Below are 22139 nucleotides of genomic sequence, written 5' to 3'. Positions count from 1 at the left end.
TTGTGCTGCTCTAGTTACAAATGAATCCCCTATATCCAAAGTAGTATCTTATCCTAGGAAACTTTAAATAAAGAAAGAGTCTCTCTGCCACTTCTCCCCAGCAGGTATATTGGATCTCTCCAGCTTCCTGATGCAGGATCTAACCTTCATGCCCTGATGCTTTCACTTACGGAGAAGGAATTCCACAGCTTCAGATTAATAAGGATCTCAGCCCCTTCTCCAGAAACATGACTCAAATCCAAGCTAGCGTCCTGTAAGCTGTCCCCATCTGCTTTTTGTCCCTGTGATGACTGGTTCACTGCTTTGCACTTCATAAATAAGAATGTTCTTTGGTGGGATTAGGTAAATTCCAAACTGCACACCTCCCTGGAATATATGTTGTCCACGCCTTACAACAACAGTTAGGCCTCAAAGGACCAGAACGTGTGCAGAAAAGTACACATTGACCTAGTGATCAGCGACTACAGAACACGCACACAAAGCACAAGATTGAGAAGAAGCTCGGGAGGCTAATAATGTAAGTGTTCAGCTGGACTTCCAGTCCTCAGCGGGGATGAGAAATTTGACCTTTAGATATTCAACATTTAATTTGAAGCATTTGGCAGCAATCCACATGAACTGCAGCTTCATAATGCATTTATAATGCATTCATAAAACATTAATAAGCACTTTCAATGAACAATACATGACAGCTTTTCTGTACATTAACAGCAAGCATCCATCCATCCATTTTCCAAACCACTTATCCAGCGGGATCCGGAGCCTATCCCAGAAGCAATGGGCACGAGGCAGGGAACAACCCAGGATGGGGGGCCAGCCCATTGCAGGGCACACTCACACACCATTCACTCACACATGCACTCTTATGGACAATTTAGCAAGTCCAATTAGTAAGTCCAATTAGCCTCAGCATGTTTTTGGACTGTGGGGGGAAACCAGAGTACCCGGAGGAAACCCCACGACGACATGAGGAGAATATGTAAACTCCACAAACTCCCAAGCGGAGACTCGAACCCGGGTCCCAGAGGTGCGAGGCAACAGTGCTAACCACTGCACCACCTTAACAGCAAACATTAGATGTAACAAGTTAAAAAAGCATTTTAATTGTTGCCAAATATTTCACTTGAGTTGACTAGTTATAAATGGAAACTGCTGTAGAAACTGAACTAAATGCCAAGAAATTAGTTTCTTCGTATTTGTCTGTGCTATTTTTTTAAAACAATCCTTCCATCAATTTAAAAATTTTATTTCAATATTGCTATGGCAGTTTTAGCTTTTAATATTACTGTATCCTTCATTTTTTAATATATTAGTTTAGTATTATTGTGGCAGAGGATAGTTTGTGGATCGTGTTTATTATTAAAGAGGAAACAGCTTTATAGAAGAAACAGCAGTTCTGCTGTTTAATGACAGCCCACTGCCAGTGACAGCTAATAATAAAGAGAGATATGCACTGCGCGGGAGCCAGCTGCACCACTGCACGGCACAAGACTTACCATGTGCAACGTAAGTGCACGCATACATGCGTTAGATACAGTGATGGCGCAAGGCACCTCAGTAACGTAAATAATAAGTCTTGCTGACTGGTCCCATTACACCATAACCCAATGGTCATTCAAATATTGTTCAAGAAATGAGCATTTTCATTATTTTATTATTTCTTTTTCTTGTTAACCTTTGTATATTTTGTTATAGGTTATGGTTATCTGCCATCTGCTTTCCCTTGGGGGGGGGGGAGTTATAACACTGGGGTAACCCCTTTTCCCATAAACAGGATTTAAGAAAGTCCAACTGTGACTATTTAATCTGAAGTCACAGCAGAGGGCCTTTACACTTAAAACCTGGGACAGCTCTTAGATTACAAACAAATTTAACTAAATCCTGATTTAATGGTTCATCGTTTTAACTACCATTTTCTACTCCCAGCGTCTCATGCATCAAAATGGCCTGGAGGGGGGGGGGGGGGGGGGGGGGCTGAGATTTTGTTTTTCAAGGCTATTGCTTTGCATCTCTTCCAGGACGGGACAAGTAATGTGTGAGCTTTGTTCAGGAGGCAGGAACGGACCCAAACGATGATGTCATCCTTTATTCACAGAAACAGCCGGGCCGTTGATTCACAGGGTCAGAGATAAGTGAGAAGCGGGGGCAGATTTTAGTAACATGAACCACCTTCGCCAAAAAAAAGGCCTTGTTCACTCACTTACATTGTTGCCTTTATGCTTTTATAAGCAAGAACTTTCATCTAAAATGACTGACAGTCTTATGCCGTTAGTTATGTATTGGACACGGTGTGGGTTCATATACAGTGTGGGTTCATATACAGTGGGGGTTCATATACAGTGTGGGTTCGTATACAGTGGGGGTTCATATACAGTGTGGGTTCATATACAGTGGGGGTTCATATACAGTGTGGGTTCGTATACAGTGGGGGTTCATATACAGTGGGGGTTCATATACAGTGGGGGTTCATATACAGTGTGGGTTCGTATACAGTGGGGGTTCATATACAGTCTGGGTTCATATACAGTGGGGGTTCATATACAGTGGGGGTTCACTATACTCCTCAAGTACGAGGAAGCTGGATGAGGCTTAGAGTTGAAGCTCTCGGTCATTTCCAGGTCCTTAGGTACTATGCTACTGTCTGCCTCAGTACTGACATGGCTTCCAAGCAGGTTGGCACAGAAATGGGTAGAGCAGGTACATCAAGAGCACAGCTCTTCCAGGCAGCAGACTGACCAGCTCCTCACACTGGAATATCCTGCTCTTTGGCTTCACGAGGTAAACATGACTCACGTGTGGAGTGACTCCAAAAGTCTGAATGTACAAAGCATGCATCCGCGCAGAAAATTACAGCAATAAACAGGTCTGCTAACTCTCACGCATCTGATGTGACGCTCACGCAAGACGTTTTACAGCAAATCTACGCGAGTCCATCATAAACCTAAATTAGCTACGTCAAAAGTGTTATGCAGTTTGCAAACCACGCAGACTATCTGCAAGGTTATAAAACTGCTGCATACATGTAAGTTGTCTCGCAGCTGACCACAGTTGGCAACCCTGAAGAAGGGAGCCATAAAGCACAGAAAACTAGAAAACAAACTACATAAAGTAAGACTGAGATCGGGAGGGAATTAAACTGTACACGTCTGCAGATGAGAAAAACACAACTCTAAGCCAAAGAGGGCAAACGTCAGCAGTATACCTGCTATCTCTGACCTTAAATGTCTCTTGGACCAGAATGAGATGGGAGGCAGGATACAGTGTTGATATCAGAGCTCCCACACTGTTAAAAAAGGACAGGAGTGGAAGTTAAATATTACCTCACAAACATTGAAATGACTATGTACAGATAAGAAGTGTTGGGCAAACCCAACAGGCTTTATATGGGTAAATTCAAATGCCAGTTTGAACTATAATAATAATATTTTAGTTAACCTCCGCAATCCTGTCATTCATTGGTGTTGAGACCCTTTTCTGCACAATAACAGTAAGTGTGAGTAAATAACAAATCCAAAAATAACACGGACCAATATCTTGTAGCAGTTAATGGGTGCAACTCGATCACTGTGAAATTCTGTCTGCTCTTACTGTACTTAGAAAGTCGCATACTTGTTTGTAGCAGGTAAAATATAGTATGGAGTATGAGCAGTGCATCCGAATCCTCGGTGTGGATGAGAAAGTAGGTGAACAGTGGCCGGATGACATACTACATTTTGCAAAATTCCGAAGTGTGCGACCGATAGAGGCTACACTATTCCACAAGGCCACTGGAATGGTAAAGAACATTACTTTGTGTCTCTGTACAAATTTAATATATGCAAGATGGCAACCACGGTGTGTCTAAGTGCATGCATACTGCTCTCATGCATGGATACACTATAAGTATGCGATTACGGACACACCCAACGTTGACTTAGATCAGACATCTTAGCTATTCTTATACTTAGCTGCACAGTAAGTGAGCCTCCAAACCCTTTCTAGTTGTCGTATGTATTCAGGTGCAGCCATATGATTCGCTGTTTAATAAATTAGAACAGTAACGTTTTGAATATCAAGTAAAGACAGACGGCGATATGATATGTTAAGCATTAAACAGTGATTCAACACCGGCACAGAAGGACGGAAAAGGACCTACAATGAACGATGAAATAATAACGCCTATCAAAAAGAGATTAGGCTGGTTTTTCAAAGGTCGGTTTTTAAAAGAGCTTAAAAGGGAGACCGACTGGGGGGTTTCTTTTCCGGAAGGTTCTTCTCATGTTTGGTTCTTATGAAATTAAACACTCTTCTGACGTTATGAATCAATGAGGCTGTGTGTCTTTGGGTTATGAGGTCACCTGTAAGGAGAAACTGGTCAAAGGGTGCTGGGTGCCTAGTTTAGTGGCAAAAATGCCACATGCTTTAGCCCGCAGTGGCCTCCAACATGTAGCATCGGTCACATCACACCGCAACGACGATGACTGACCACAAGTACAGTCAGTCATCTGGTGAGTAACAGTCACAGTCACAGCAATAATAATCTTTAGGCTGGCGATGGAGAACTGCAGGGGTGTATACAGGGGCGGGGTTACAGACTGAAAAACTGATTGGCCCCCAGAGTGCCACTCCCCTGTCACTCACCAATTCAAAACAAATCATTGGCTAATGATAAGTTTGTCCCCACTGTATGAATTATGGTGCCCTTTTTCTGTCCCTCTTCCATCCTAAAAAAGGACTAACAGCGCCCATCAGAGGAGAGCAGGTGCAGTTGTCTCACGTAATACACGTTCCCAGTTCCAGGAAGTGGATATTGGTTGTACCATCCTCAATGGCCAGACTGAATTGGCTCAGTAATGCAATGAATGTAATGTAATGAAAAGTGTGGTGCGCTTTCATGAAAAGGTCAGTAGTACTAGAGGGGTTTTCCAGAACATTCTAAATATGTACGACGTATGAATGTTGTACGAATACGTAGAGACTGTGGGGTCATGGCCGTGTCAAAGTAATTTCTGGTTGTCCGTATGCTCACTGCCTCCTGCACAGGGGCAGGAGCTGCATTTCAGTCTACCATGGGTTGTAGGGTTTGTAGAAGATGTTTGCACAGCTTAGCCCATAACACTGATGAAGGGTAAAATCTGTAATGTTGCTCAGCGCCGCTGGTGGTTCATAAATCTGACATGCTAATGAAGCAGCCTTTATCGAAGGGTGTTCTAGCTATGTTAGTCACCTTACAGTAAAAGGCAGTGAGGCAACAAAGTAGCGTTGAAGCGTCTCTTTAAGAACACCAGGAAGTTTTCCAGCTTCTATAATCTCCTCTTCCAGATAGAGGAGGCTCATATCAGTCCGCCTGTACAAAATAAAGCCAGTGCCAAAGCAAAGGTGCGTCAAGCATTTCCCACAAAAAAAGGTTGGTTTTTGAGAAGCTTTTGAAACAGAGGACTATGTTCAGGTCATCTGGATCAGACAAAGCTACCAGGAACCAAGCCGGTCTTAGCTGGAGTAGGTGGGTCCAGTAGGAAGGGGCGGGGTCAGCTACCCCAGATGGAAGGGGCAGGATCAGCTGCAACATTATTCAGGTAGTCTGCTCTAGGTGAGATAGGTGAGATAGGTAGGTTGCCTATGCACATCCACCCTAGGCTGCCCTCTGCCTTGTACCCTGTCTTCCAGTCTCACCATGATCTCATACCTGATAAGTGCTGGAAGATGAAGGCGTAACAAAAATATGGCTACATTTTTTAGCTACTGATTCCTCAGTTTACTTCCTGTTCACCAGCTACATCAGTGTAGCGACTTCAAGGGCACATCCTTATTCTCTCCGATTTTCTCATTCCATCTCCTTTTTCCCTGTAAATCTCCAATGACAGTGTGTTAGTTGTAGTTGCCTCCCCCCCCCATACTAATACGGCCACGTCATGTTACATCATGTTCAGGGATTACACTATTTCACTCCCCATCCCAGACATACGTCATTTGTCTTTTTTTGCCTAAAAGTTATCGCTCCATACATTTTGATCTATCTATCTATCTATCTATCTATCTATCTATCTATCTATCTATCTATCTATCTATCTATCTATCTATCTATCTATCTATCTATCTATCTATCTATCTATATCTATCTATCTATCTATCTATCTATCTATCTATCTATCTATCTATCTATCTATCTATCTACACTGCAGTTTTACGTTCATTTATTTAACAGATGCTTTTATCCAAAGCCACTTACATATTTCTGAAGGCAGGGTCGCGCAGGTCTTAGAGCAGCTGGGGGGTCAAACACGTTACTCAGGGGCCTAATGCTGAAATTACTTGGCTAATCCCAGGATTTGACCCAACAACCTTCTAAGCACAGGTTGCTCCCCTACTGAGCCACTCATTTACCCTGAATATTCCACCCAAATACGTGACTTTAAAATAAAGCATCACCTGAACCCCACAAGCTCTTTCATCATTTCGCCCCACATCTGAATGTTGGGATCAGCCTTAGGATCTGATGCGTGACTCCCTGCTTGACGAGACTTTACTACCCTTGCTGGCTTGTAAATATGAGGAGTCTCTTCCCCCTTGTTATATGGGTCGGGAGTAGATGAAAGTCGATGCGGCTGAGTGATTGCATTCCTTGTTAACGAGGCTCTGTGAAGATTCGCCAGGGGAAGCACCAAGCTTGCGAGCTGCCCACCCTGGTCCAGTTAGCCCCCCTCCCCCGCTGAGTGGAGGTCTCCGTTTCCGCGAGCAGGGAGATCGTGCAGCTGCGCGTACAGGTGGTCCTGCTAAACGAATGGGGGGAGAGACTTTTACATATCCCCTGTCTATTACTCAGGTTTGCAGAGAGGACACGTGTATGACCTCACGAAAAGGGGGTCAGATGAGGGAAAGGCTGGAGGATCATGGGCCTTTGTGATGCACTCAGGACCCCACGTGCGCCTTCTGCGTTCGCCAGAAGGGCATGGAATCTCTGGCATGTGCTGATCTTTAAAGCAGCATTCTGATCTGATCATGATGCTGTCTCTTTCCTCTCCAATAATTCCGTGTAAGACGCTTTGTAAGTGTTGATACTGAGGATGGGAAATTCCGGCTTTTGGATGTTTTTTTAAATTCCATTTCCTGTGACTTATTGGCAAAGTGGCACAGTGGTTAGCACTGGAGTCTGGTCACCATGACGATGAAGGGTGGAGGCTGGCTTCTGTGTAGGGCTAAGGGGAAGCCAGACTGCATGGAGCTGGTCATTATGATAACGAAGGGTGGAGGCTGGCTTTAATGTTCATAAAGATGGTGCCAGACGGATCGGTGTTCGCGTTTATTCTTTGGGCCCAGCCCTGTTCCAGAAACCAAACACTTGCATTCCAGAAATAAAACATACAAAAAACAAAAGTATTAACTTCTAAAAAGCAAACAGAAGAAATAGAAAAATAAACAAAAAGGAAAATGCACTTGGACGTCCTTGTTATTAGTTTTATTTGCCGCAGAAGGAACGGGGATCTTTAACAGCTTTAAAGAAAGGCGGACAGAGGGACGACTCCCACCGCGGCTCGTACACAAGAGGCCAGAGATAAAACAAGCGGGGAATCCACCAGTGCGTCTGTGTTATTTATAGACGCGCATCAAGATGATCCGATTCAGACATCACACTGACCCCGGGACTCTGTTTACCCTCAGACGTCTGTGGCTATTGTCCCGGCGGGTGGCGACGGTGGGGCGGGGGGGGGGGGGCGCACCCTGGCTGTTCCTCACTGTCAAGCGGCCGTGAGCAGGGCCAGGAGAAACAAGAGGCAGGGAGAGGCTGGAATGAGTGTGGGAGCGGGGGCTCCCTCCACGTGGGTGGTCCGACTTTGCTGTTACGGCCAGCCGGCCCATCTGCCACACACCTCAACTCGCCACTCTGCTTTGACTGGAGCTGCCAGCAGTCGCGTACCTACACTGAAAAGGGTTTCAGTAGAACAGTTGTGGGGTGGTTTGTGTGAGCGGTGGAGGGGGGGGGAGCTGAATTCCTCCCTGCATTCCCTCCCCCACAGACAGTATGATTTACAATCCTCCCCAAGCATTTCTTCATTTGATGTCCATGGATTTAACTGACCGCTACAAAAAAGAAAAGTTTTTACAGTTATTGTAGCTAACTGCAATTATGCAAGAAATACAATTTTTTTTTCACAATAAACCATGCATATTTTTGCTGTAACCTTGTTATCTACCCGGCCCCACCCTGTAGAAACTTCCAGCTTTTTAAACATCCCACGTTCCTTAGGTTCTAGACTGCACTGTACCATAGACTAGTTTATTTAATAAACTGAACTGCAAACTGGCAGCGTCGGCAATATTCCAGTGAACCGCCGCGTCAGGAGTTCGGCAAGAGCATGACGACAAGCGGCACAGAGGTTCTCACCTGCAGGTCCGGCTCTGAACAGTAGAATATACTGTACAGTAGTATCATAGCAAATATTTTTTATAGCTGTATGATGCACTCAGGTATGTTAATGGCTTATAATTATCATTTATAGCATCTCATATTTAAAATTATACCTGCTAACTTACAGATATACGTTTTACATCAGCAGCAGGATACATTTGGATGCAGTTCTTGTTTCCCAGACAAGTAATAAGTTAGGTATTCAGGGCTTACCTCCCCCCACCCCCATCACATTTTTACTCAACAATTTTATTTAATTCCATATATCAGACAAGTATAGACCAGGTACATCAAGTTACCTCATATTTTATAAATACAAGAATGCACATACACATGCCCATACGCAGAGTTAATGACTTAATAAATGCAGCTGCATTTCATTGGGTGCAAGTCCTACGGCGCCACCATCAGGCCGGGTGGGGTGACATTAATAATCTGTGCAGCCATTCGTGTGGACCTGTCTTTATTTTTATGAAGCTTGGTCTATATATCAGGGAGTCTGGTATTTCAGTACTTAGATCCAGGGGGAGCTGTCAAGTTGTACGTTTTTTTTTCTTAAAAAAAAGGCAGAAAATTCATAAGTCATGAAAGGAGAGGCTGACACAGTGCCACCGAACAGCGTGTGGCTGCCAGCAGTCTTTGGCCAGTGCTTGGCGCGGTGCGGTGGGTTGCCCTGGCTCTGCTCCGTGATGTTCTGTGTTTATTCCTCGGCTCTGCGCTCTGGGCTTCTTCTGGACACCCTATCTTTTTCCAGCAGTCCAAAAGCACATGAAGGTCAGTGTGTGCCATTAAACTGCCCACAGTGTGTGACTGTTCCCTGATATTTCTGCCCTAGATTACGGGTCATGTGAGCCAATCAGTGCCAGAGTGAAAGAGCTGTAGAGGTGAGATGTGACCATAGCTGCAGTTCACACGCCTGCTGATAAACACTAATAGTCAAATTTGCTTTCGTTTTCTATGCCGCCCTTCCAGCCGCACCTGCCTCACTCCCTTTTACTCGTCCCTCTCCAGTCCGTCAGCCTCTCCACTCCATTTACATCTGAGTTACAGTTTATTGGGTATCAACTGCCAGTTATACCATCTCAAATATCTCCCACCCTAGTAAATCTCTAAATGACACATTATCCATGTCACCCCTGTCTGGAAACAGCCTAATATACTCTCCACCTTCTCACATACCTGCTATTCAGCTCTCTTCTCAGTCAAAGCCCTCAGCCAAGGTTTGTGGGGACCAAATGTCCCCACAATGTAATAAAAACCTGATATTTTTTATGTTGCTGGGAGCATTTTTCGGGTCCCTACAAAGATCTGTGAATGCAAAAGTAAAAATACCAAGAGTCTCATATTTTGTTTGGTTACTTATGGCCAAGGTTAAGGTTGGGTTAGGGTAATTACAAACCTGTATGTGTGTGTGTGTGTGTGTGTGTGTCTGGGATTAACCGCAGCATGATGACCCCATAAATTCTTGGGACCCATTAGATGGCATTAGATAGTATTTCTTCCCAGGCATTTTTCACCAGTTAGGCTGGGTAAACTGCGTGTTTTGACCTGGATATCCAGCATCATATGCTAGACCGTACCGCGTATCACACACACACACACACACACACACACATGTAAGCATGCCGACCTGCACGCAGAGACGCACACTTTATGAGAAGGTGTGCACATGGACATCTGCAGAAGCGGGAAAAATGAGCGGGACCCAGGCCGCCCGCCAGACGCCACGTGTGCCCGCGCTGACTCATACTGGCGCAGCCTGGTGCAGGCCGGCACCTCTCTGATAATGCCAGTGATGGTGGGAACGGGCATCTGCCAGCCGCGTCCTTCACAGGCGTGAAAGACGGCCGCTGGGCCCCAGCTTTGGCTGGGCTCCAACACGATCTCTTTGAACTCTCCCAAAATCATGTGCTGGCACTTCCTAAAAGCAGCTAATTAATTGCAAAGAAGAAGTGTGGCCCCACCCTGTAAACCGGGCCAGTGGCCCCACCCTGTAAACCGGGCCACTGGCCCCACCCTGTAAACCGGGTCAGTGGCCCCACCCTGTAAACCGGGCCACTGGCCTCACCCTGTAAACCGGGCCACTGGCCACTGTGTTTTTTGTTTTGTTCATGCAAGTTTATATCAACGCCATATTTCTTTCTATTGGAATCTTCAAAAACCTTCTATCCTCTGACATTCGTTTTAATTGTTCCCTCCCCCCTCCCTCCCTACTTCCCCCTACTTGCCGCAAAAGACCCTCGGAAACTCCCCCTCACCCAAGGAACACCTGGTTGACATGAAGTGGCCCATTGACTCCACCCTGATTCTCGATTTGCTCAGATGTAGTGAACCATTTGCTGTATTTTCTAATGCCGGTAGGTGGTGCACTCTATTCAGAAAAAGGGCACAAGGCATACCCCAAGGCAAACCAAGAGCGCCATCTAGTGGGGTCAAAGAAAGGGTCACTTTGCCCATCACATCTCAGATGTATTCAAAGTGCAAATTTTCCAGTGACTGGAGTGCCAATCCTGCCACCATCCCCCAAAGTTTTCCCTGTAAGTTGGAGGACCTCCTTATAGGGCGGGATGTAGATTAACATCATACTAAGGGCCTTGCTGAAGGGCCCAATGGAGTAGAATGACTCTGGGCATTCATGGGATTTGAACCAACAACCTTCCAGTTACTGGCACAGGGAGGCACCTTAAATAGTTTTGGTAAAGGCACCCCCTGCACCCCCTTCTGCATCTGCCTGGGCAGCACAGTGGTTATGGCACTGGATGGACGAGCAGACGGATGCTGGAACCAGTCCGCGGAGACACCTTACAGTTACACCTTTAAGAAAAGTTCCATCTGAATGAGTATAAAAAAATATCAGGCTTTGCAAATGTTCAAAACTGTGCTGGCTTATTTTAAGTTAAAGCATAACAAGTTTAAAGCCATAGAATACCATAAGGAAAAAATAATAGTTATAAAATTTGTATTCTCAGAAGAAGTTAAGGGCCTTCAGCTACTGTAGCCTTGAGACACGTACCTGACCTCTGTGGAATCCCTTCTGTATACAGGGGCGACATGTAACACTGTTAGCATAAGGAAGACTTTGTTTGCTGAACGAGGAAGTAATGGGCCAAGCTGTGTTACAGGTCACAGGTGGGACAAAAGCAGGTGAGCTACAGCAAAGAAACAGCCGGAAAACAGTGCCAGGGCATGCGAGGGGGGGGGGCTAGCAGGGGGCACACTGGGATATGGAAGGGAGTGGCAGGGGAACCCCAAGAAATCTCGAGGATTACCGTGGTGATGCAGATTAGAGGGTTCCCTGTACCCCAAGTTAGCATGACGCTAATCCAGTATGGCTGCACGGCCAGTATTTGTCTCCCTGTTCTTCCTTTACAGTTCTGAAATGAACTCTTAAAGCCCTGAGGCTACTCATTAGCTAAAGCTAGTGACAAGTTAACAGGGGTCACCCCTGCAGAGACAGAGGAGGGCCTTGGGGGGGTGGGGGTGGCGGTTACAGCAGCCGTTGCTGGGAAGCCCTTGTGTTGTCGAGACGGTCATAGGAAAACACAGCTGTGTGAGATAGAGGGCACAGGACAGTCAGAACAGGCTGAGCCTGGAACACCCTGTTTGTGATGTCGAGGAGCGGGGTGCCGGATGGAGGATAGCGAATGGGCAGAGCTTTTGTTATGACTGGAGATGTTCACTATGGGGTCTCTGCCATCCATCAAACACTGCCGAAGCACCATGCCCTTTTAAGGTCTCTGCGGGAGAGAGCGACAACGATGGGAACAGAGGGGGAAGGCATCTGGGGAGAAGCCTTGTGTTTTCCTATTCATTCTGCACCTCTCCTCACTGATGTGTCTATTATCACTTCATTGCATGAAACATGCGTGTGTTTGAGAGTGTGGGGTCTTTCCTGTGTATGTGTCTGAGAATGTGGGGTCTTTCCTATGTATGTGTCTGAGAGTGTGGGGTGTTTACTATATATGTGCCTGAGTATGTGGGGTCTTTCCTGTGTATGTGTCTGTGAATGTGGGGTCTTTTCTATGTATGTGTCTGAGAATGTGGGGTCTTTCCTGTGTATATGTCTGAGAGTATGGGGTCTTTTCTATGTATGTGTCTGAGAATGTGGGGTCTTTCCTGTGTATGTGTCTGAGAGTATGGGGTCTTTTCTATGTATGTGTCTGTGAATGTGGGGTCTTTCCTGTGTATGTGTCTGAGAATGTGGGGTCTTTCCTGTGTATGTGTCTGAGAATGTGGGGTCTTTCCTGTGTATGTATCTGAGAGTGTGGGGTCTTTCCTATGTATGTGTCTGAGAATGTGGGGTCTTTCCTATGTATGTGTCTGAGAGTGTGGGGTGTTTACTATATATGTGCCTGAGTATGTGGGGTCTTTCCTGTGTATGTGTCTGTGAATGTGGGGTCTTTTCTATGTATGTGTCTGAGAATGTGGGGTCTTTCCTGTGTATATGTCTGAGAGTATGGGGTCTTTTCTATGTATGTGTCTGAGAATGTGGGGTCTTTCCTGTGTATGTGTCTGAGAGTATGGGGTCTTTTCTATGTATGTGTCTGTGAATGTGGGGTCTTTCCTGTGTATGTGTCTGAGAATGTGGGGTCTTTCCTGTGTATATGTCTGAGAATGTGGGGTCTTTCCTGTGTATGTGTCTGAGAATGTGGGGTCTTTCCTGTGTATGTGTCTGAGAATGTGGGGTCTTTTCTGTGTATGTGTCTGAGAGTATGGGGTCTTTTCTATGTATGTGTCTGAGAATGTGGGGTCTTTCCTGTGTATATGTCTGAGAGTATGGGGTCTTTTCTATGTATGTGTCTGAGAATGTGGGGTCTTTCCTGTGTATGTGTCTGAGAATGTGGGGTCTTTCCTGTGTATGTATCTGAGAGTGTGGGGTCTTTTCTATGTATGTGTCTGAGAATGTGGGGTCTTTCCTGTGTATATGTCTGAGAGTGTGGGGTCTTTTCTATGTATGTGTCTGTGAATGTGGGGTCTTTCCTGTGTATGTGTCTGAGAATGTGGGGTCTTTCCTGTGTATATGTCTGAGAATGTGGGGTCTTTCCTGTGTATGTGTCTGAGAATGTGGGGTCTTTCCTGTGTATGTGTCTGAGAGTATGGGGTCTTTTCTATGTGTGTGTCTGAGAGTTTGAACTAATTCCCAAATAAAATTCAAGAAACAGCAGAATTCTAAACCTAGCAAAGCAACTATAACAATATGACCGGAAGGATCCAGGAGATATTCCTGAGTGATACACCGTCAGGGATAAATTAGTCATTTGCTTTTTTTTTTTTAGTTTGCTTTTTGTCTAAAAGGTTAGATATGAAGATCTAAATGAGGGCCGGTATAATGCAGTACCCTGTCCAGAGTCTTTTTTTTTTTGCATCTTCCTTCAGTTTGGATGTCATCCATGCCGGGATGACAGGTTTCAATAGGGTTATACCGCCACCTAGTGTTAGTGATAAAGCACTGCAGATAAAGACAACGTCGGAAAGTACAAGGATGTTACAATGTTCATCTACCTAAAAAACATCATGATTAGATTTCATTAGATCCAAGACAAGAAAAAAGGGCTATTGAAAACAATTTTAAAACTTCATGAGAACAATAAGAAAAATATAAAACCTAAAAACCAATATGGGAAAAACTTAAAAAAAAACTGATGGTAATGCATAGGCATGGAGAACATAGCCAGAATGACAGATCTGAACGACGGAAGATAACCTTAACAGGAAGACTGGCACACTGGGAATGTCAGCTCACTCGCTAACCAAGGTTTGGGATTCAATTGCTGTCTTAATTGTGCCTTGTGTAAGTGTTTTCCCCATCACTGGCCTCTTCAGGTTGCCGGCGTTGTTTTATCACTGCCCTCTGCTGGTTGTTCCATTAATTACAAGACCAGGCAAATAAATCCCGAGTCACATGAAAAAAATGATTTATAGAGATTACTTTGGGATCTGTAACAAGTCGTCTGAGTGCTAGTGTACAGAATTACTGCTATAATCTTCAGAGTTTAAAAGGCGCATTAAGAGTTTCCTTCACTGGAACTAAGAGGCCGAGCCCAATTCACAGAGCTCTTCAGCACATCCAGTTGTTTCACAAATGTTTATAAACCTGATCGTATGACTAGGCGCTCTGAATGAAACACTTCGGTGATTAAGAGGTGTGTCTCAGTACTTTTGTCCATGTAGTGTGTATCATTGCAATATCAACGGGAGAATACAAACACACCAGAGTAGGGGAACAGTACATCGTCGTCGCAATATAACCAAATACCCCAACACGTGCAATTTCCAGTGCGCATTCAGGCCACTAGATAAACTCTCTCTCTCTCTCTCACACATATATATATATATATATATATATATATATATATATATATATATATATATATATATATATATATATATATATATATAAAAGCCAAAGGCTTTCTTTTGAATGTACAATAGTTTATTCCAACTTGCCCCAAATTTGCTCGATGGGGTTGAGGTCCGGACTTTGAGGGGGCCAGTCCATCATTTTCAATGTTCCAGCAGACTCCTTCTGTCACAGGTAGTTCCGGCAATAGTTAGGAGAACGTTTAGGGTCATTGTCCTCTTGGAAATTGAATCCAGGCCTAATAAGACGACTCCCAGAAGGTACTCCATGCCTCAGCAGAATGTTGTGGTATACTTTCTTATCCACGATGCCATCAATTTTCACTGAGTCACCTGTTCCTGAGGCTGAAGTGGCACCCTTACCATAATACTACGCCCTCCGTGTTTGCTGTTGGCAAGAGACACTCCTTTTTATATCTCTCCCCTTTCCTCAGCCGAAAATATAGTCTTCACTTGTCGCCGAACTGTTCAAACTTGGACTCATCAGTCCACAACACTTTATACCAATCTTCCTTTGTCCATTTCTTGTGTTCTTTTGCAAATTTCAGGCATTTCACTATATTGTTCTCTCTCAAAAATGGTTTCTTTGCTGCTATTCTGCCAACACGTCCTTCTTCTCCCAGTCTCCTGCGCAGCTCTTGAGGACACTGATGCACCATTAGTCACTGTGGTGTAGATCTCATCCTGAAGTTCTCGTGAGGTCTTTCTTCTGTCCTTAAGACTGAGAATTTTGAGATGTTTCCCTTGTCTGTCTGAAGGTTTCTTTTTCCTGCATCTTCCCTTTCGGTTCTGGTGTGAATCGGTGGCACCATGGCAGTCTAACTGTACTTTACAGTGCTTGGCCTGCACCTCAATCCTTGGCTATGTGGCCGTAACTCCAGCCAGCATAAAAAAGGGCCTTTATTCCAACCCGTTGCTTATTCGTTAGCTCCTTCTCCACCTTGGACATGTTCAAAGAAGAGCAACATCTGCTTCAAGACTCCTTCTAGAGGCTTTGAATTCATACCGATTGGTGGTGCGGCCTCAGTGGCAAACCCTGATGTTACCAATCACTTAATGAACAGGACAGACCTTGTACATTCAAAAGAATCACTCAGCTGTGCCCTAAGACTCTTGATTCACCATCAGTGTAACCATGATCACATCTGACGGTGATTAAACAAGTAATTTGGCTTCTGTGAAGGAACATGATTGTGTGACACTGACAGTGAAATAAGCCCGGCTTGTTTTTTGTAAGGAACATGACCTACATTTCCTTATGGTGGCTCAGTTCTGTGGTTTATAGAGCATAATGATGACTTTGTAGATATTTCATTCGTTTTATGGATATTATGCCCTTGTAATTAATAAAACAACACTTCAACAAAGCCAACTGAAACCTCTTAAAATGGCAAGTGTTCTGATAATTTTGGTCACCACTGTGTGTGTGTGTGTATGTATATATATATATATATAGAGAGAGAGAGAGAGAGGCAGAGAGAGAGAGAGAGGCAGAGAGAGAGAGAGGCAGAGAGAGAGAGAGAGAGAGAGAGGCAGAGAGAGAGAGAGAGAGAGAGAGAGATGGGAGGGGACTTCTTCTGCAATAAAGCTTTTTTCACAAAAGTTCGGGAACAGTCCACAGTCCAGTGATCTTCGACCACTTAACAATCTTTGCTACTGCATTATAATAATCTATTTTATTATAATTACATGAAATAATGCGGTTGGTTCTGCACTGGAAATGTTATTAATAACTATTTGTGGTTTTACAACGAAAGTAGCTGTCAATGACAAAACGGAGAAACACATAAACGGATCAAGAGTCACATGCAGTTTGCATGAATCAAGCGGATAAATTAAGCAATGGCCCTTTAACACCATTCCTTTGCCTTTCCAGCAGCAGTGCCGGCGCCATGATTATTTACTTCTGTGTAATTAAATAGAGCAGAAGCATGCTTGTACCTAATACCAGTACAGGGACACACAGCGCACAGTTTGACAGCTAACGAGAGGTGTCGGATGGGCTTGTGCGATCAATCACACTGTATATAAACAGTGAAGTTTAAGGTTAGCTATGCAGTTGTTGGTGAAACAGCGGAGGAAGTGAAAAATGCTGCAGATCGGGGACGGAGCGGAGTGCCTGTTGGTGCTGTTCGCGCTGTCCCTCGCCGGGACCCGCAATGTGGTCCTGTCCGCCGGGTTCATCGCCGCTCTCTACGTTTTGCTGGTCCTGTGTCGCTTCCCGCAAGTGCCGGCGAGCCAGACCGAGCAAGTGCTGAGACCGCGAAAGAAGGCGCTGAGCGGCGGCATCTCCGTGATCGCACACCGCGGTGGCGGACACGACGCGCCCGAGAACACCATCGCAGCAATCCGGGAGGTGAGTCCCGCCACTGATTCCCATATTTTTCATAAGGTACATGTCAGAGGAACTGCTGTTAAATGTTTCGACTCACTTTGCATGACTCTTAAACCAGAAGATTACATTTAATCAATGTTTAATTATCAGTGTTAAGATGCAGAATAAGGTTCGCTAACATTAACATATATCGGAAAATTGCTGTATTGTATGGCAAGTACAAAATCTGTGTTAGATTTGAAACAAGGAAGTACGTGGTCTTTTATTGAAAACTACTGTACTGTGCAATAAGCATCGGAAGTACAGGAAGCAGCTGCTTTTGATAGCTCTTCTCAGACCGTATTACGCAAAAGCAGTTTGCATATGCAGCAGCGCAGCGTGATCGTGCATGCACTACAACTGTGTTATTGAATTGCAGTGACACCGCGTTATTTCTCGCTCCTCCTCATACTGCTCTCCCTCCTTCGCATCTTCTCCTCCAGGCCAGTGCGAACGGGGCTACGGGCGTGGAGCTGGACCTGGAGTTCACTGCTGATGGCATCCCGGTGCTGATGCACGATGAGACCGTGGACCGGACCACGAATGGGTCTGGGTTTCTAAAGAATCTCAACTTCGCTGATCTCAGCAATTTGGACGCCGCGGCCAGGCACAGGCTCAGGTGAGAGGAAGCCTTCCTGTATCATCGAGAAATACTTAACCCACATCTATTTTTAAAATTCCTTCTACATCGACATTAAAATTGGCTAAATTTGCTTCAAGTGAGCTATGTCTCCTTAATAAATATATAATAGAAATATATGGGTGCATGGACAATTTTGGAAGGGTTAGGGTAAAGCTGTGTGATGCTACTTTCCAAATTTTTAAATGAAAGAATGTTGTAGACGATGGCATGGCTGCCATTCAAACCGGGGGTTTTGGCAGAGAGAAGTTCCATGGAGAGAAAATCCCCAGCCTGCAGGAGGCGGTAGAGGAGTGCATCTTGCACCAGCTGACCATCTACTTTGATGTCAAAGGTCATCCCGATGAGGTATGCATCCCTGAAACTCAGCAGGATGTCAAAACTGGGGGTGTTTGTTCGTACTTGACCATATTTCTGTTCTCGTGTATCCGTTTTATGTCGCCCTGCCAAAGACCGTTGCCAATCCTCAAAAACAGAAGTACGGAGGACAGTAAAATTCCCCAGATGTCGTTCCTGCCCCACCCCAAATATCAATGATCCGTCGATTCCATCCTCACCAAACGAGACCAATCCCATGATTCACTGCACCCCAAGTTTGTCCTTGGGAGACAAGTTAGCAAGACCAGTCTTGCCAAGTCCACGAGTATGATCTTGGTGTTCTTGGTTTTGAGAAACACCCTTTGTCCGAGATGGCAGGTGCAGGCAGTTCGTTGTTTAGTGGGGAGTGTTCATGAATGGAAGGGTGTTGTCTCAGTCAGACTGACCTGTCCAGGACGTCCCAGCCTGGCCCCAGGTTAGCATGTGCAGAATTTAACCCTGCGTGTGTGTGTGTGTGTGTGTGTGTGTGTGTGTGTGTGTGTGTGTGTGTGTGTATATATATTTGGAACGTGGTAATTAAAGCTTACTGTTTTTCTCCTCGTCTGCCACAGGCAGCCTCTGCTTTGAAGGAGCTTTACAAAAAACACCCAGTTCTCTACAACACCAGCATCGTCTGTTCCTTTGAGTCCACAGTGATCTACAAGGTACCCATGTGTGTTCCGGCACGTTCTGTCACTCCTCTCCAAGGAGAAAACTGTGGTAAAATGTGTAATTTCTGCTTCTTTGTCCTGGTAGTCAGGCCTCAGACCCAAATGGAATGGGGGATGGGGTCTTTCGTTCTCTAGAGCAAAGTAATCACTGCCGCCAGCTTATGGTGCAGCGTCCAGCTGCATAAATAGTAACGAATTATAATCTTTTTATTTGGATGAAAGCATTCACTGCACAAATAAACACTGTAAGGTTTAAACTGGCTGTCCCAACTCTGCACGTTGTTCTGTGTGGCTGCATTTACTGCCCGTCCTGCCATACTTATTGAGTTTTGCCATGAAGAACAGTTTCCCCGAATCTTAATTAATGGGACAGTAACAGTGTTTACCGGGAGGTTGTGACCACTGGTCACTGGTTAAAATCCCAGAGTTAGTAGAATGAAGTCAAATCCCTTACACCCTAATTGCTGTGGTGGTTAGCTGTCCCCGCTTTCTTGATAATGTATGGTGCCAGTCAGAAGTTTGGACACGCCAAGCTGCCTACATAGGAGAGTGACTGTGTCGCATCACATGACCTGGCCACCTGACCTAAACTCAGCAGAAATGGTTTTGGAGGAGTCTGACCAGAGAGTGAAGGCAAAGCAGCCAATGAGAGCTCAGCGTGTCTGTGGGACCTCCTACCGGACAGCTGGAAAAGCATCCCAGGAGGCCACCTCATGAACCTGGCGTAGAGGAGACAGTGGGGTCAGCCAGTCCCCGGGGCAGTTGGGGCTAAGTGCCCAGTGGTGGAGTCATTCTCCCCACCATGGAACTTGAACCAGCAACATTCCGAGTCCCGCCCCCAGAGCACCCCCACCCCCCAAACAAATTACATTCTTTTTCACTGAGTACTTCTTAGGTCAGTGCATAATTTCATACATGTTCTTTTATAGTTCTGATATCTTTCTACATTTTAGAATAATTATAAAACCGTACAAATAAACCTTTCTATGGGTGGGTGCGACCAAACTTTTGACTGGTACCGTATGTCTCTCTAGATCTGTGTCTGTCTCTGTACCGTTTTCATCGGACCTCAAGCCTGAGGGTTAACTGAGGGTCTGGGTCCCATTTCCTCCTGGATCTTCCCGCCTCAGGTGCGCCAGGCTGACCCCGCAGTGGTGACGGCCCTGACTCACCGCCCGTGGAGCATCAGCCGGCTGGGCGACGGCACACCCCGCTTCTCCTCGCTGTGGAAACACCACTGGAGCCAGGCTCTGGACGTGCTGCAGGACTGGGCCGTCCATCACCTTCTCTGGCGTGTGTGCGGCGTATCGGCCATCTTGATGCAGAAGAGCTTCATCTCCCCGTACGTCCATCCTCTTCCTCATTTTCTCCTCTGACCTTGTCCTTCTCCTCTGTGTCGTTTCCATTCCCAGCTGCCGTCGCTACCGCAAGTACAATTATTATTGTAGCTACTTTATTGTATTCTACTTTCTGCAGATTGCTGCTTCACCTTATTCTTATGTACTGCTGTCTTAGAAGCTTTGAACCTGGGAGCAGCCTGCCATGCAGTGTAGCCTTCTGCCAGCAGAACCACGAATAAGCCAGTATTTAAAAATGCAGATTTAAAAATAATATAGAGTGATCGCTTAATTTTTTTCCAGTGCTGTATGTGTCTGTGTGTCGTATAGGGTGCAAGATGGAGTAAGCGAAAGGAGAATTCCTCCGTGGGAATTAAATGTATCGCAAATCTGCTTTACAGGCACTATGTACAGTACTGGGCGAAACGGGGTGTGGAGGTGGTTGGTTGGACCATCAACACGGCCGTGGAGAAGCAGTACTACCAGGACCTACTGAAGATCAATTATATCACGGACAGCCTGAAGGAGGACTGTGAACCTCACTACTGAGCTTGCTGTAGTGGGCTGCACGTGGTGACGGCAGGACACACACACACACACAAACGACGCACAATTAGAGGTTCTGCCGTCAAACACGCCTGTACACGTATTGGCTTCTGTCATTTCGATTAAAACCCATTCCGGTTTAAGGAAACGTGATCCTTGAGGGGATTTGCCTGTCAAGCATGCGCAGATGTGCCCCAAAGCTACGCTCTGCTCTCGCTCGGATGTACTGTGTGCCCCTTCATTCTTCCTCAGTAGACCCCTTTTCAGTCTGCGCTGCGTTGCTGTACTGTGCTTTCAGTAGCAGTCTGTCCAGGTTTAAGTGCTTCCAGCCCTTGAAAATGTCTCTGGAGCAAAACCAGGAGATTATCATTTGTCTACAAGCTGTTTGCAGGCATCTTACTGTATGATGTGGTTTGCAACTTGGAAAATTACTGTCAGGTGCTTTTGAATATTAACCGTTCCTTTTGTATAGATGTTATGTCTTGTCAGAGGGCCTATTCTGTTTTAGAAAGAGTAACTGAAATTCTGGATGAGTCAGAACACTACATGCATAGACTAAATATGACATTACATGCAGCTAACTTTCACTTGTTGATTCCATTGTAATTTTTTTTTTTTGGGGGGATCTTTAAGTTCACACCTTCGTACCTTTTGCAGATAGGACCGTTTGTGGCAGTATGAAACTTGATAGCTAGACTTTGCTAAATAGTATCAGTCAAACATCGTGTCGGTCACCTCCAGGGTGTGAAGGACAGTGGGATGGGGGCGTGGGTCTCATCAGTCACGTTATTGATATGTCCCATTCATAAGTAATTAGTTATGTGAAATCATCCATCCATTTTCCAAACCGCTTATCCTACTGGCTCGCGGGAGGTCCGGAGCCTATCCCGGAAGCAATGGGCATGAGGCAGGGAACAACCCAGGAAGGTGGGCCAGCCCATCGCAGGGCACACACACCATTCACTCACGCATGCACTCCTATGGGCAATTTAGCAACTCCAATTAGCCTCAGCATGTTTTTGGACTGTGGGGGGAAACCGGAGTATGTGAAATCATAGTTAGCCTAATTATTTACTCGGGTGAATAGTTAGCCTCAAATTCTATTTTTAGCTCTTAAAAACTTACCAAAGTCCAGCACCAGCTGACCTAATAACTGGCTGTGGCTCTAGTCACCTCAATGGACGAATAAAGAAAACCAAATTACAGAGTGCATTGTGGATGCGATTCAGCTCAGGACACACTTACACCTGTTCATGATTTCATTTCTTGCATAATTTCAGGTTTGGTGCATATGGGGAAAAAGGAAAATAAAATATTTGAATTGTGTTCTAAACAAAAGCAACCGTGCTTTAGTATGGTATGTGTTTGTTATAATAAACCATAATTTAGCCATTTTGAAGTCTTTCTGTTGTTAATGTTTTATTTGACACAGTCCTTCAGATTACTGTAAGACCTCTCCCTTAGCTGT

The 22139-nt window shown here is 45.2% G+C and overlaps 1 protein-coding gene across 1 annotated transcript; it reads left to right on the top strand.

Annotated features, from left to right (window-relative positions):
- Positions 1-16374: 16374 nt before the first annotated feature.
- Positions 16375-22063, top strand: gde1 (glycerophosphodiester phosphodiesterase 1). Its single transcript, XM_049014491.1, has 6 exons — positions 16375-17102; positions 17564-17739; positions 18003-18108; positions 18690-18782; positions 19919-20130; positions 20527-22063. Exons 1-6 carry the CDS (start codon positions 16836-16838, stop codon positions 20672-20674), a joined length of 1002 nt encoding a protein of 333 aa, XP_048870448.1. The 5' UTR covers positions 16375-16835; the 3' UTR covers positions 20675-22063.
- Positions 22064-22139: the final 76 nt, after the last annotated feature.

Source organism: Brienomyrus brachyistius, chromosome 5 (genome assembly GCF_023856365.1).
Source record: "Brienomyrus brachyistius isolate T26 chromosome 5, BBRACH_0.4, whole genome shotgun sequence".
In the NCBI taxonomy this organism is placed as follows: Eukaryota; Metazoa; Chordata; class Actinopteri; order Osteoglossiformes; family Mormyridae; genus Brienomyrus; species Brienomyrus brachyistius.
The sequence above is the reverse complement of the archived record's forward strand: the minus strand, read 5'-3'. Positions and strand labels throughout refer to the sequence as shown.

Bases quoted from the DNA above. Each gene is read 5' to 3' on its own strand.
- gde1 (XM_049014491.1), top strand. From the start codon at position 16,836: ATGCTGCAGATCGGGGACGGAGCGGAGTGCCTGTTGGTGCTGTTCGCG. The intron at 17,103-17,563 runs GTGAGTCCCGCC...CTTCTCCTCCAG, and splicing joins CCATCGCAGCAATCCGGGAG to GCCAGTGCGAACGGGGCTAC. The intron at 17,740-18,002 runs GTGAGAGGAAGC...GGGTTTTGGCAG, and splicing joins GCGGCCAGGCACAGGCTCAG to AGAGAAGTTCCATGGAGAGA.